Here is a 14,724-nt window from a genome sequence, read left to right as displayed (position 1 = left end):
AGAAATCAATCAATCAAAACCTATAGGGCCACTGCAAAGCTACATCGATTTGCCCTGGCATTCAGGTTATCTCCCATCCTTTGGTTTGTATAGCGGGTCCGAAGAAATCGGGGAACTATCATGATGGCCTTGCTCGCGGCGCTGCTGCATGCAGACATGTAGCAATACCAATTTTATTCATTGTAGCATTTTTCGTCCTATGCTCATTCATGCTTTCATTTGCGAGAGCAAAAGGCTGGGTGAATCGACGCCACAGAACTACCGATTGAACGACTCCCGATTCAGTCAACACATGAGAGCAAGCCATCTTGGTGACCCTCTGGACGGAAAGCTTTGCAGACCCTGTTCGCAAAGCATATGAATCCGAGTCCAGTCCCAAAAAACAATAAACCTCTACCGTGGATCAAAAAACACACCGCACACATCGCTCGCAATTTGTCCTCCTTCCCAGAAATCCATCTTCTATCCTCGATCTCTCACTTCCGCAAGAACACGCGAGATGGCATCCCATCTGCCGGATGCGCGCCTCCATCGCCGATTTGATACTCTCTCCTACCCTGGAACGTCTTCGTCCCCGCTCTGCCATTCAGCTGATCCCACTCACCATACGCCACCTTGAAATCAAACCGTCTCACAACCATGGCAAGAGTAATCCTCAAGTCCAGCATAGAAAGGGTCTGTCCTAGGCAGTTCCTTAGACCGTGCTCAAAAGGACGATACGCGCCGCGGACGGGGTAAAGAGGATCCTCAGGGCTGACGAGAAATCTCTCCGGAATAAAGGCATCCGGGTCTTTCCAGTACTTGGGGTTGCGATGAAGGGCTTGGTGTATGATGTAGATTCTGCAGCCTTCAGTTGGGTACTTGTTGCCTTGAGCATCCTGGAGGTAGACGTTAGGCTGACCGAGGCGGAAGCCTGCTGCAGGAGGGTAGAGGCGTAGGACTTCTTTAATGACGGCTATCGTGTAGCTGAGTTTGTTAAGGAGTTGTGGGTTATCCTTTAGTAACTTGGGAAGTGCGGCGAGATCTTTGCCAAACACTTCATCATGCTCGGCCCGGAGCTTCTCCAGGATTTCCGGATGCTTAGAGAGCAGGAAGCAGGAGTAGGAAATGGTTGCGGAGGTGGAATCATGACCGACGAAGAACAATAGTCTCAGCTGCGGAATCGCCCACTTCTTGAAGCTAGGTTCGAGAGTCTGGCCAGCTTTGTCCTTGCGCGAGCTGATATATTCGGCGAGCAGCAGATCGATGCCGGAACGATGGGTTTGGGCCGTCACCATGCCTTCTCTCCAGTCCTTGTAGCGCTGGTCAAGAACCTTTTCGATATAGCCATTCATTACGCGACTGTTGTACCATGACAATATTCGGATAAGCGGGCTCCAGCGAACGACTGGACTCTTCAGCTCGCCGATGTAGTGCCACTCGATGTTGTTCCTCATCGCTGACACGAAGGGATCCGTGGACCTCAAGGCATCTAATCTCTTGTTCCTGGTAGGAGTCAGCCACATCTACTGACTTGTCGAGGTTTGTACTAACAGCGTTAAGATACCACTGATGTTCATGGTGTATTTCACGTGTACGTCATCCAGGAGGAAGATGTCGCCGGTCCGAGCGTGCTCCTCCAATACGTTGACATATGCCTCCGCCTCTTGAACAATGTGCTCTGTCTGATTCAAGATATAGGCCGAGTTGAAGCCTGACGAGAACACAGCGCGCGCCTTCTTCCACTCGTCGCCGTTGCTCGTGAAGATAGTGTTTCCGCCTGTGATGGGATGCAGGAACGATACCAGGTCCGCGGGTTTGTCCAGATCCTGCTTTTGGCAGGCTTGAACAGCATATACTGGCGAGGTTACAATCAAGAGCGGGTTGATAAAGGGCCACACGTCCGCGTAGAAGAGCCCATCAGTTTCTGGGAAATCTCTGGACATGGCACCGAATAGATCATGGCGATGTAGGTCCACCGGTAGGCTGTACTTTCTGTAGGCTTCATCCAGAGCAAGGAGGTGACCAAACACGGGGTTCCATTTTGGCATTGGCTATCAGTCGTTAGAACGAGGAGCACGACCCGTTAGGTTCGAGTGGGGGCACCAGTACTCACTAGTTTCTGCTTGACCTTGCCATGGTAGAAGGTCGCTCGCGCTTTGTAAATCTTGGCGCAAAAGTACAGCAGGCCGCTGCCTAGGATTGCGGCAAGTGTGAGCGAAGTACCGTTGAGAACGGCCATCATATGACGTTGCGACGGTCACGTCAAGTGCCCTGGAGCATTCGAATGACCTCCCCAATTTGAAGGTTTTCTGCAACGTTGTGGATGGCTGTGAAAGAAATATGGAATCGATGGCTCGCGGTAAAGCTCTAGGCGCAGTCGTGGAACAGGCGGGTTGCAACCTGCTACCTCTAGTAGTGGAGAGAGGAAGCGTTGAGAAGTCAAGGCAACGCTTGTGGTTGGGGGAACGGGAAGCGACTGTACGCTAACTGCGCACGGTGCGTTGGTTCAATTTAATTACCCGTAAGTTACACTGACGCTAGCGCAGAATGGGCACGGCCCCCAATTTCGGTAACGTCAACTAGTATCACTGCAGACTGCACCTGGGCACATGCCGCCATCAACAATGGCCTGATAATCAAACGGCCCACCCAACTGCGTGCGACCTAGCGGGAAACCGTATGCCCGAGCGACAAGGCCCGCGAATCGTCCACGAAGCCAGGCTCCGTGACACAAGCCCCCGACACACATTGATCCAACTGCGGATCGTCCATTTCGCTTTCGCTCCCGAGGTTCGTTTGTGGAGAATGGGAATCCATTGTGCCTTGTGTCGCCGTCCGATTGTTGCGTCGGATGAAGGTCCTCATTCCAGTCATTGTGGCACCGGGAACCTCAGGGAGCCCGCCTTCCTCGTCACGCGTCACCTCGTCATGCGCCCGCCTTCGGAAGGGGAAGTGCTTGAATGAGTACGAAGGCTTCTTCATTCGCTCTTGGTACTTCGTGCGCTCTCTCTGGGTGACGAAAAACGTGCGGTACGCCGTCAACGAACCCATGAGAATAGCGACGGCGGCCTCGAGGTACTGCAAGAAAAGCTCATAAGGAATGTCCGTGGCTATGATGCCTCGCATCTTGGAGGCTCGCGCAATTGCCAATGCGATCATGACGAGAGAGAGGCACAAGAAAGACCCAACAGCAGCCTTTTGCCGAGTCTTCATCTTCGCTTGACGCAGGACTAGGATCGGAATGCTCACAACTGAGTGATTGTCAGCTTCACGCACACAGGGGACTTCGCGGGAGAAAGCGTGCTGATCAGATCTGTGACTGCATCTAACCCTGTCACCAAGCCTGTCATCGAGAAATACAGTGTGTTACTGTACGTATAGCTGCATTTGACTGCTCCATTGTCAGTCTTCAGTCTTGCTTCCAGAGTCTCAGCTCACCTGATTCGAGGCCGAACTTCGAGCACAGAATAAAGGGCTCGAAACAAACGAAAAGCCACGAGGCAAAGGTGGTTCCCACTACAAACCAGTAATACTTCCGAATATTATCAACCGACTGAATCAACCGCCAAAAGAATGCCAAAAAGGAGAATTTGACCGCAAACGTGGCTGTCCACATGAGAGCCAGGCTTGTGTGCTGGTACGTCATGAAGTTTGAGATGGCCTTCATGAGGTCGTCGCTCTGAACTTTGAAGGCAATTGTAGGGTCCACATAGAGTACTTGGATGATATACATGTTGTTCAAGTTGGCATAGAGTACTCCAGTGGCGGCGGTAAGAGAGACGATCCCAAAGAATACGAAGTAGTCATCGGTGGAGGGCATTTTTCTGGCGTAGACCCGTATTCCAATCCTGCCTATGACGGAGAGAATAGATAAAGCAAAGAAGAGGCCGGTCACAGCCTACCACTTGTTAGTGTGGGGCAGGTGGAATTGGATTGCTACGTACCTTAAAGGTTGTGATCTTGACCGTTGCCAGCTGGTCCATGAGATCCGTGATGGAAATTTCTTGTTGATCCATATTGCGCGAAGAGTTGCAAACGAGTAACGAGCAAACGATTGAATCTTTAGGTTGAATGGCACCCTCGAAATGATTATTCCCACCGACATGCCGGCTGTATTTATCCCTTTAACAAATCGCCACGATAGGGAGACCGGAAAACATACCCCTTGCTATCTTGTCGGCGTGTACAGCAGCCCTCGGGCTTTTCGGCGTGCTACGTCTCCTGCAGTCATTATCTGTACCCCGTAAGCATCAACGGGTATCCGCCAGGCAGCCACCCATTCCAATGAGCATTGAACGTTATTTACCGGGCGGCTGTGCCGCCACAGCCTTCTAGAAGGTGGATCGAAGTCACGAGCACTCAATTGTACAAGGGTGTCGTTTCAGTTACCGATGAAGATGACCTCGGGGAGAGCCGCGCGTGAACCCAGGATACATATATAGAACTAATGGGTACCCTATATAGCGTCCCGCAATCTGACACGCATATGCATGCAGGTTCATAGCTAGGATTATTAGCCCCGCTCCCGCCCCTACGCTCAGGTTGTAGCTAGGGTAGTCTCGCTTCTCTGGTGGCGAATATGATTTTGTGCTGCCTGTGTGCTTTTAGGAAACCTTGCGAGCGCGCTGACGCGGCGACCCTTGGAAACCTAGAAGATAGGAAACGGAAGGTCACGCAGCGTTCTCCTTTGGGGCGACGGACGATAGGAAAGCGGCGTAGAGATTTAATTTCAAGGACGTCGTATGCCTACATGTTCAGATACAAATGGAACGATATCTAGATGCGGTGTGACAAGATAAAGGAAGGAACGGTGCGAGCCTTTCCTCGGAGTCCTGAGGCTGAGCTTGGTGCCAGCTTGCATTCTGATATGTATATATATCGCGGTACTGCTCTGCGGGATACCATCCCCTTTGCCTAAATAACCTTGAAAAATATTCCTTATATTACACTCTCGAAGTGACAAAACGTTTGCGATTCTAGTATGGCTTTGATCACCTTTCTTCTCAACCAAGATCTCCTGCCGTTAGCGATCCTGGTGATGTCTTGGTTGAGAGGATTTGCCACTGCCATTCTACTATCTGTTGTACCGATCATATTCAACTATGCTTTTGCATGGGTTGCGTACCACTGGCAACATCGCAATGTTAATGAGCGGCAGATTCCACCAGGATATCCGTCGTTTATTCCGTACCTTGGAAGTTTCCTTTCGCTTGTCTGGAACGGTGAGCAGTTTCTGCGGCGTGCGACGTACGTATCCTTTCGTCAACCCCATATCAGTGATTTAAATGCTGAGAATATCAGTTCATATGCTGGGAAACTCACTGCCGCTCGAGTGACGGTTCTCGGCACCGAGGTTTATCTCTTCCAAGACTATGCCAGTATCCGCAGTATTTGGAAGCACCAACTGCTGGCCAGTCCCATGACGGCTTATGTCTACACGCTCAAGTATATCTGTGGACAGGATAGCGAGTCTCTTGCGATCTACAGAGCAGATGATTCCGGACCCTTCCCAAAACCCCATCCAGGTACAAATGTGTCTCCCCACAACCGTGTCGATTATATCACGCATGCTGGGCTTCTCAGGGGACTTACTGGCCGTGGCCTTGCGCCTACCACCACGAGACTCAGCAGTATTTTGGACAAGGCGTGTGCACCGACATTGTTTGAAGAGTGGACCGAGATGCCAGATCTGCTCCAATTCTTCCAACGAAATATTGGCACGTCGATCATGCAGTCGCTCTTTGGTCCCACGCTACTACGCTTACATCCAACGTTTGTGGACGACTTTTGGGAATACGAAAAGAACGTGCCCCGTTTTGCCTGGGGACTCCCGTCCTTCATGATGCCTGGGGCATATCGCAACCGTCGCAAGCTCATCAACCAATTAACGTCGTGGTATGCTTTCGCAAGGAGGAGCTTCACCGAGTCAAGTAGGGACGAAGACGGCGATGGGGACGTGTTTTGGGGCTCTGAGTTGATGCGCTCGAGGCAGAGGGACCTGCTGGGGGTCGATGGGCAGAGCGATGAATCACTTGCCTCGGCAGATCTTGGGTTGATCTGGGCGTGAGTGCTTCGATCTGGTTCGGTCTCCTTTGACACTGATGTCTCGCAGATCGGTCTCGAACATTGTCCCCTCTGCGATGTTCAATACATTCCACATTTTTAACGAGCCAGGGCTGCTCGCTCGCGTCCGTAACGTGTTAGACCAACGACGACGTAGCGAAAGTTCGTCTGGCTTTGACATAGGCAAGCTCGTCAAAGATCCTCTTCTTTCGTCAATCTACGCGGAAACTCTTAGAGTGTACGTCAAAACATATTTTGTGGCAAGTTCGCCACATGAGGATGTTCTTCTTGGGAAATGGTGGCTTCCGAAAGGTAAAGTTGCTCTGGTCAACTCTGGAATCTCTCATATGGACGAGGGGTTCTGGAACACCAAAGCAGGCACCTATCCGGTCAACAAATTCTGGCCCGATCGGTTTATCACCTACGCTCATGACCCTTCAAGCGGCCCTACAAAGCCGGGCACGGGACAACCAAAGCGTCGAGAGATGACAGGGGCGGACCGACCGAAGACTTCTGAGGGTTCCTTTGACTTGGATGGGCTTGAAGGATCTTGGATCCCCTATGGTGGTCAGTATCCTCCGACACATCCCAAAAGTACCTCTAACAATCTATCAGGGGGACATGCAATTTGCCCAGGCCGCTTCCTGGCGAAGACGGCAATCATACTATCAGGTGCCCTCATCGCCGACCGATATGATATCGAGCTTTTGGCCCCATTGCCGCCAATGAGTTCGGCAAAATTTGGATTGGGCACCCAAAAGCCGGGAGACGCAATGCCGTTCCGAGTTTGTAGGAGGGCTCACAAAGTCGCACGCGCAGGGCGTGTATAACAATTGGAGCGTGCGTCGGTGTGTGAAACGAGGCAGGGAAAACATATGTACAAGGGATGCATTAGGCATGGCGCCAGTTGGCTCTTTAGCTCCCCGAGGCCACATCTGGACTGGTCATGAGTCGTTTGAATTGCAAACTAACGAGAAACCCGACGCGCCGGTTCGCCCGGTGACCGCGCCGCACTTTGATCCCTGGCTCCGCGCATGTGACTCGAGTGACTAGTGACACTGTTTGCCTGCTTCTCTTCGCGGCCTAGTTCCTCGGCCTCTACCTCGATCAGCTTTGCCCACCCTCCTCAATCAATCAACCCTCCACCCTACTGGCACCAGCCGTGTTCTAGCCAAGTCACGGCAAAGATGGATAGCTCACAGAGTGCGCATTTTGAGGCTGGAATAGCTTTCGAGCGACTCAAAGTCCACGGCTATGCTTCCGAGGAGCGTTACCAGCATACGCTCACTTCTCGTATCCTAAGCAGCACCGTCGCCTTCTGGGATTGCCTGAGGCGGCGCGGCCCGAAGCCTGTAGACATCCTCCACGACTTCAATGGTCTCGTTCGTCCGGGTGAGATGCTGCTCGTGCTCGGAAGGCCTGGCAGTGGGTGCTCAACATTCCTCAAGACAATGGCTGGGGACACGCATGGCATTTGTGTTTCGGAAAAGAGCACAATCAGTTACCAAGGTATGTCCTATCCAGTCCCAGCAAAGTGGATAAGTCTCTAGGCCTGACTCTAGACCAGGCATTTCTTACGACTTGATGCGTCGCAAGTATCCCGCCGAGCGCATTTACATGGCTGAAGAAGACATCCACTTTCCAGAATTGACCGTCGGCGAAACCCTCGCCTTCGCAGCGACTACTCGAGAAAAGGATCCTCTCAAGAGCCGCAAAGGGAAGAACTCCAGCACGGCAGTCGCGCGGCTATTTGCCTTGGACTCTGCCATTGATACACGGATTGGGAATGCCATGATACGCGGCGTCAGTGGTGGAGAGAGGAAACGAACGAGCATCGCAGAAGCGGTTCTCAACTGCTCTCAGGTCCAATGTTGGGATAACAGCACCCGAGGCCTCGACAGCCTGACTGCTGTGCGCTTCGTAAAGCTTCTCAGAGCGTCGACTGATTCTCTCAAATCAACGGTCCTCATGAGCATCTACCAAGCCTCGGAGGAGATGTACCAGCAATTTGACAACGTAACGCTACTATACGAGGGGCATCAAATATACTGCGGTCCTACGAGCTCCGCTGCTGTGTATTTCCATCGTCTGGGTTTCGAGAGGCCGAGCCGTGCAACGACAGCCGATTTTCTGACATCGCTCACGAATCCGGCCGAAAGGGTTGCTCGAGCGCGTTGCGAGGGGCGTGTCCCCCGGTCAGCAGAGGACTTTGCTCGATGTTGGGCACAAAGCGACGAAGCTCGGGCGCTCAAGCTTCGCATTCACGAATTTCTCGACAAGCATCCTGTGTCAGTTGAGGGTTCGCTGAATTCCCAACGCGGTTCTGCGTACACGATCTCGGTACATCGTCAAGTCCTAGCTTGCGCTGGAAGAGGGTTTTTGCGCCTACACAATAACTTGGCTCCTGTCATTGCAGGCATAGTTGGCAACACCATCATCGCCATCATTACCGGCAGCGTGTTTTACAACCTCGGAGAAACCACCGAAAGCCTTCAAAAGCGTTCAGTCCTGCTCTTCTTTGCCATCATGATTAACGCCCTGACTCCGGCCTTCGAGGTAAGTCGTGTTCAATTAGCTGTATCCAGTTTCCGTACTCACTTTTTACAGGTGCTCACAATGTGGGCACATCGTCCAGTCGTTGAGAAGCACCACCGATATATTCTCTATCGGCCTGCGGCCGAGGCTTGTGCGTCTATTGTCTGTGATCTTCCGAACAAGATTATCACTACAGTTATGTTCAACATACCGATCTACTTTATGACGAATCTCCGTCGGACGGTGTCTGCATGGTTCATCTATCTATTGTTCTGCTTTGTAACTGTTGTAACAATGTCGATGTTTTTTCGGATGGTGGGATCAGCCTCACGGACTAGCGCACAGACAATGGCGCCGGTTGCCATGTTGATCCTACTCTTCATCACATACGCTGGCTTTGTGGTTCCTAGCGTTTATATGGTGCCTTGGCTCGGGTGGTTTCGATGGCTGAATCCGATTGCGTATGCGTACGAAAGCCTGATGATCAACGAGGTATGAGTCAGACCCCCAAGTGCTGCCTCTAGGCATTCCTGCTAACAGAATCAGTTTCGTGGACGCAGTTTTGAATGTTTCGCTACCGTGCCTACGGGTCCAGCATACGAATCGTATAACCATACCTTAGCAAATGTTTGCAACGCAATCGGAGCCGCTCCCGGCAGCGATAACGTACGGGGCTCGGACTACCTTCGGCTGCGCTACGGCTTCGTACACCATCACCTCTGGCGCAACTTCGCCATCTTGGTCACGCTGATGATCACCTTCGCTACTGCGCATCTGGTAGCGGCTGAATATATACCCGCACAACGGTCCAAGGGAGATATCTTGCCATTTTTGAAGGGTCCCAAACGGAGTCGTAAGATCAGGGATATGCCAAAGGATGAGGAGGACAACCGGTCCGTGCGTTGTGCAGATATCCTGGGCGGTGAAGAAACGGAGAAGAAGAAGGGTTCCCTTGGGGATAAGGAGATGCCTTCCGTCGCGTTTCACTGGCAGAATGTCAACTATCAATTGCAGACGGGCGATGGAACCAAAGATATCCTGACTGATATGAACGGTTGGGTGGAGCCTGGTTCACTCACGGCGTTAATGGTCAGTTGCTCCTCCTCCCATACATACTTAAGTCTCACCATTAACTCCACTGTAGGGTGCCACTGGCGCTGGAAAAACCTCTCTACTGAACGCCTTAGCCTGTCGGACATCGACTGGGGTTGTCACAGGTGAGATCTATATTGGTGGTTATCAACGCGATGCGAGTTTCCAGTCCAGAATGGGCTACGTCCAGCAAGATGACCTCCACCTGCCAACCTCTACTGTGCGCGAGGCTCTCCGCTACAGCGCATTACTACGGCAACCGAGAGAAATTTCACAGGCGGAGAAGCTAGCCTATGTTGAGACTGTCATCAGTATGTTGGATATGGAACCGTACGCGGAGGGAATTGTCGGTATCCCTGGGAAAGGTGCGTCCCATTGCCAATTAGTAGCGCAACGTCAGTATTTACGCCGAAAGGTCTCAATGTGGAACAGCGCAAACGACTTACCATTGCGGTTGAATTGGTGGCGAAACCGGATCTACTTCTCTTTCTAGGTAAGAGCCAACGAATTATGTAAGATTATGAGCTGAACTCAATCATAGACGAACCTACCTCGGGACTTGACAGTCAGACAGCATGGTCGATATGCATGCTGCTTCGCCGCCTGGCGAACAACGGCCAAGCAATCGTCTGTACAATCCACCAGCCGTCATCTCAATTATTCTTCACTTTCGATCGCCTACTCCTGCTCGAGAAAGGCGGCAAAACGCTCTATTTTGGAGATATTGGGCGTGACGCATCGATTCTCATCCAGTACTTCGAGAAGAACGGCGCTTCCCCTTGTCCTCCGCGGAGGAATCCCGCCGAGTGGGTCCTAGATGTGACTAGCCAGACGAGGGAGGTCGACGACCAACAAGACAAGTCGTTATGTGAATGGAGCCGAATATGGGATAAGAGTTTTGAGAAGCAAGAAGTGCTACGGCACCTTACAAAACTGCAGTCCTCTCAGCCAGGGGACGCTCCAAGTAAATCCTCGCAGCCAAGAACATATGCTGCTCCGCTATCGTTACAATTACTCCTCACGGTGGGACGGATCTTTCAGAATTATTGGCGCGATCCAACATATATCTACTCGAAAGTCGCGCTGTGTGTTGGCGTGGTAAGTCTGCATCGAGGGTCCTTGCCGTTCACGGAGCTGACGAACGATCTACGTAGGCGCTCTGTACCGGACTGTCGTTCTATATGACGCCCCAAGACATACAGGGTCTGCAGAACGTTGTCTTCTCGATATTTCTTCTGACACAACTTTTCAGCACAATCGACCAGCAGGTGATCCCACGCTTAGTCGAAAATCGCGACCTTTTTGAAGCTCAAGAGTACAGATCCAGAACTTACTCGTGGACCGTCTTTCTCGCTTCAAACATCCTGGTGGAACTCGTGTGGCAGTCGTTCTCGGCCGTGCTGGTGTTTGTCACTTGGTATTACCCGACAGGTCTCTGGAAAAACGGCGACACATCCTTCACAGCCGTAGAGAGGGGTGCCCTGACGTTTGGTATCATTTGGCTGTTTTGTCTCTTTATTTCGACCCTATCGCAAGCGGTAGGGATCGCGATAAAGCACGCAGAGACAGCGGTGCAGATCGCGACACTCTTCTTCTACCTATCCCTTATCTTCTGCGGGTATGTCTAATGCTCATTCCTTAAGACTCAAGGGGCTGACTGAGACAGTGTTCTAGTTGCACCATCTGAGCTGCCTCGCTTCTGGATCTTCATGTACCGCGTGTCACCGCTGACATACTTTGTTCGAGGCATCGCTGTCGCCGGGCTGGCAAATACCAGGGTCACCTGCTCGAGCGCAGAGCTTCTCCATATTTCGGCTCCAGCAGGTCAGACTTGTGAACAGTACTTGGGTCCCTATATTAAATACGCCGGTGGCTCGATCCAGGAGGGTGGTGGAGACCAGGATTGCCGATATTGTCCGGTGTCTGAGACAAACCAGTTTCTTGTTGCCAACGGTGTTCAGGTCGATCAGAAGTGGCAAAACTTCGGCTTTCTCTGCGCCTATGTCGCTTTCAACATGGCTGCGACATTTGGTATATACTGGGTTACGAGAATACGGCGAGGGAACAGGTTATAATACTTGTAATAGCGGTACGTGGGTCGCGATACACGCTCCATGGCCCAGCTCTTGCCTGCGGAAACCTCGTCCCGAGCCTTCAGCGGGTAATAACCCAAGGCATACTGGAGAGACGACTTACTCTCTCATCTGGATTTTGAGCCACCCCATGTGGAGGAACTTGAACTCCTTGAGTGCTTCGCGTGAGGACGGAAGCGTGGCAAAGTAGTGTATGCGATTCGCAAATGATTCTTTGACTATAACGCCGATGTATGCAATGGCGCTGTAGGGAGCTTGCTTGAACGATGTTTATATACGACTCTGACAGGATAAGAAAAAAGAGAATATTCCAATGGACTCATGAATCCGGACCACGCCACAATCCAAACCGCCACTCTCAGCGTCCTCTCCGGCACGAAGCCAACGCATATACGCCCTCTTTTGTAGCGCTTGCCAATTCTCTTCGTAACATACGAAACATGCTAAAAACCTCACAACGCACCGCTCCTCACACACCCGAATCATCCTGCTCAATCGAATACTCCTCCTGATAGCTCGTCCAAGTGTCACAATTACTCTCCAGCGAATCCGCATCCGTCAACGCCACAATCTCATCATACCGCTCGACAAACTGCAGCGCAAAGCCCTCTGACGTATGCCAGCCAATATGGCAATGCATGAGCCACGCGCCTGGGTTATCCGTCTCGAACGCCAGCACCAGATAGCCAGACGCCGGCAGCATAGCGGTGTCACGGCGCGGAGGATTATCCAGAGTGAGCGTCGTGGAGGACGAGTCGTACGTCCCCGTGCCTTGGGCAAGGATGTAAAAGTCGTGGCCGTGCAGGTGGATGGGGTGCGGGACGGCGAGGGTGGTGGATATGGCGACGTAGACCCATTCGTCGGCGTCGGGGAGCTGGATGACGGCGTCGTCGGTTTCGAAGCTGGTGTTGCCGTTGACGATTTGCAGGAGCGTGGGGTCCTCCCAGTCTACGACCATGGTGGTGCTGTTTAGGTACCAGCGGAACAGGTTGTCAGAGTTGAATGCGACGGTTGCGCCTTCTTCGCCGAGGGAGGAGACGGACGAGTCTACAGTCTTGGTGATGTACGGCACGATGTTGTCCGTCTCGTCGTCGCAGCTGTCGTCGTAGTCGTATGCCGAGGTGGAAGGCGTGCTGATGGTGTCGCCGTAGTACACGATGCCGCGAATGTCGTCCTCGTTGTCGTTGTCCGAGCAGGCAGACTGCGGGATGGCGCGCATCCAGAAGCTGTCGGCGGTGGAAGCCTGGTCGGCTGTGACGATTATGTCGTACCGCTGACCCATTCCAATGTCGAGCACGGTGGTATTGTATGGCTCGATTGGTACCAGGTCCGAAGCAATGACTTGCATTGTGTGGTTGTCAATCATGAATTTAAAGTGCGTGTCGACGGCAGCATTGACGAGGCGCATACGATACGACGTGTCCGAAGTGAACGAGACGTTGAACCGGTATCCACCATCGTCGTAGGTATTGGTGCCATTGATGAGCCCGTTGTCGAGGGTTGGGGGACCGCTCGTCTCGGCGCTAATCCAAAGCTCGTCGACAGTCTATGCTCGATTAGCTTCTGCGAGTAGTCTTGACGTCGGATGCATACCTGATGGTCCCAGTCATTGAGAAACAGCATACCCAGATCCTCGTCATAGTCGGCCGTGGCAGGGCCATTGATGACAATGCCCCCAAAGATTCCTTCCCAGGCTTGCAGAGCAAAGTGAGAGTGGTACCATGTTGATCCATACTGCACGGCCTTCCAAGTATATGTAAGAGAGCTGCCGGGCGCGGTCGGGCACTGGGTGATGGAGCTCACTCCGTCCTGGTCATTGGTGTAGTTTTGTCGAATGCCGTGAAAGTGAATGCTAGTACCATTCTGCGAGTCGGTCAAGGAGTTGGTGACGTGGACAATGACAGTGTCGCCCCAGTCTGCAAAGAGCGTCGGTCCGGGTATAGATCCATTGACGGCCATGGCCGACCGAGACACGCCATCGGGTGCGACGGTCACATCAGTAAGCTCGAGCCAGTATTCGCGTGTGACGCCAGTATCGGGAACTTCGGATGTGTAGTCGGTGTCTATGGAGTAATCGCACCATTCCGAACGGGTGCTCGCCGTGTTGCCAGAGCACGCTGCTCTATTTTCTAGTACGTGTTAGTCTAATCCTGTCATGTGCGGTATGAAACACATTCAGGGGTAGGATACCTAGATGATGAAAAGATGGTAGTGCGGCTGCGAGGCCACTCAAGGCGGTCGATATACCAACGAGATACTGAGTGAGCATCGCGGTGAACTGTATCAAGACGCTATGAAAGAAAGACGACGGTAAGAATGAATGATGGAATAAAAGGAGAGCAACGCTCAGTCAGGACCGAAGAAGGGAGTGAGCGAAGATGGGAGGATACTGTCTGGCGGGGACATGCTTGATGCCTTTTATGTAGTCACTCTCCTCTCCCTTTTCTGCTCTTTCATCCTGAAATGGATGGCTCTTCTCTTTTTGGCAATCTGTGGGAATGCATCGTCACCACCGGCCAAGGGGTCTCCAAAGCATGCGTAGAATCGAGTCATGAGGTGACAACGCGCGGCATATTGTCGGCATTCTTTTCTGATATGCGCAAACTACATGGAGTGTTGATCGCTAAAATTAGGATAGACGTTCAAGATCACCTGGACGCGATCAATGCATACCCTGGGAACTTTTTGCCTAGCCGATGACGGCCCGATAACCAGGCTGATGTGGCCGCGTCGTCTGTGGAGCAGGGGTTCCCCCACGTGAAACATTTTCAGGAACGGCAACGTAAGTGGACGAATGCGGAAACATGTCCACGCACGTCCACCAACAGTGGTGTTATTGGGCTGAAACTGAAACAAGCATACGCCAAGATGTTCGTCATCGGAGATTTTTGGGTTGGTGTCGCCGCAATGATGCCGTGCCCCTTTGTACGCGCATGGTAGGGACGTGGACGCAGCGGGG

The 14,724-nt window shown here is 52.3% G+C and overlaps 5 protein-coding genes across 5 annotated transcripts; 2 read left to right on the top strand and 3 right to left on the bottom strand.

The window, feature by feature from the left end:
* Positions 1-476: 476 nt before the first annotated feature.
* Positions 477-1,925, bottom strand: BU26DRAFT_531510 (cytochrome protein; the record flags this gene model as incomplete). The annotated part of the gene is made up of 2 exons (XM_033831032.1): positions 477-1,485; positions 1,534-1,925. 2 exons carry the CDS (start codon positions 1,923-1,925, stop codon positions 477-479), a joined length of 1,401 nt encoding a protein of 466 aa, XP_033683072.1.
* Positions 1,926-2,646: 721 nt separating this feature from the next.
* On the bottom strand, positions 2,647-3,998 carry BU26DRAFT_551462 (uncharacterized protein; the record flags this gene model as incomplete). Its single annotated transcript, XM_033832104.1, has 3 exons — positions 2,647-3,233; positions 3,421-3,880; positions 3,927-3,998. 3 exons carry the CDS (start codon positions 3,996-3,998, stop codon positions 2,647-2,649), a joined length of 1,119 nt encoding a protein of 372 aa, XP_033683071.1.
* Positions 3,999-5,020: 1,022 nt separating this feature from the next.
* BU26DRAFT_595932 (cytochrome P450) lies at positions 5,021-6,936 on the top strand (the record flags this gene model as incomplete). Its single annotated transcript, XM_033834959.1, has 4 exons — positions 5,021-5,229; positions 5,284-6,045; positions 6,095-6,612; positions 6,661-6,936. 4 exons carry the CDS (start codon positions 5,021-5,023, stop codon positions 6,873-6,875), a joined length of 1,704 nt encoding a protein of 567 aa, XP_033683070.1. The 3' UTR covers positions 6,876-6,936.
* A 6-nt stretch (positions 6,937-6,942) lies between these two features.
* BU26DRAFT_595928 (ABC transporter Cdr4) lies at positions 6,943-11,845 on the top strand (the record flags this gene model as incomplete). The annotated part of the gene is made up of 10 exons (XM_033834958.1): positions 6,943-7,044; positions 7,248-7,554; positions 7,613-8,601; positions 8,653-9,072; positions 9,127-9,669; positions 9,725-10,037; positions 10,088-10,165; positions 10,214-10,770; positions 10,827-11,290; positions 11,339-11,845. The coding sequence occupies 10 exons, from the start codon at positions 6,943-6,945 to the stop codon at positions 11,745-11,747; spliced, it is 4,182 nt and encodes a 1,393-aa protein (XP_033683069.1). The 3' UTR covers positions 11,748-11,845.
* Positions 11,846-11,958: 113 nt separating this feature from the next.
* Positions 11,959-14,145, bottom strand: BU26DRAFT_458144 (multicopper oxidase). Its single transcript, XM_033824966.1, has 3 exons — positions 13,956-14,145; positions 13,359-13,894; positions 11,959-13,311 (listed from the first exon to the last, which is right to left on the bottom strand). Exons 1-3 carry the CDS (start codon positions 14,032-14,034, stop codon positions 12,235-12,237), a joined length of 1,692 nt encoding a protein of 563 aa, XP_033683068.1. The 5' UTR covers positions 14,035-14,145; the 3' UTR covers positions 11,959-12,234.
* Between the last annotated feature and the right edge of the window lie 579 nt (positions 14,146-14,724).

Source organism: Trematosphaeria pertusa (assembly GCF_010094035.1).
Source record: "Trematosphaeria pertusa strain CBS 122368 unplaced genomic scaffold BU26scaffold_8, whole genome shotgun sequence".
NCBI classification, from domain to species: Eukaryota; Fungi; Ascomycota; class Dothideomycetes; order Pleosporales; family Trematosphaeriaceae; genus Trematosphaeria; species Trematosphaeria pertusa.
Note: the sequence above shows the minus strand (reverse complement) of the source record. Positions and strands in the feature narration are given on the sequence as shown.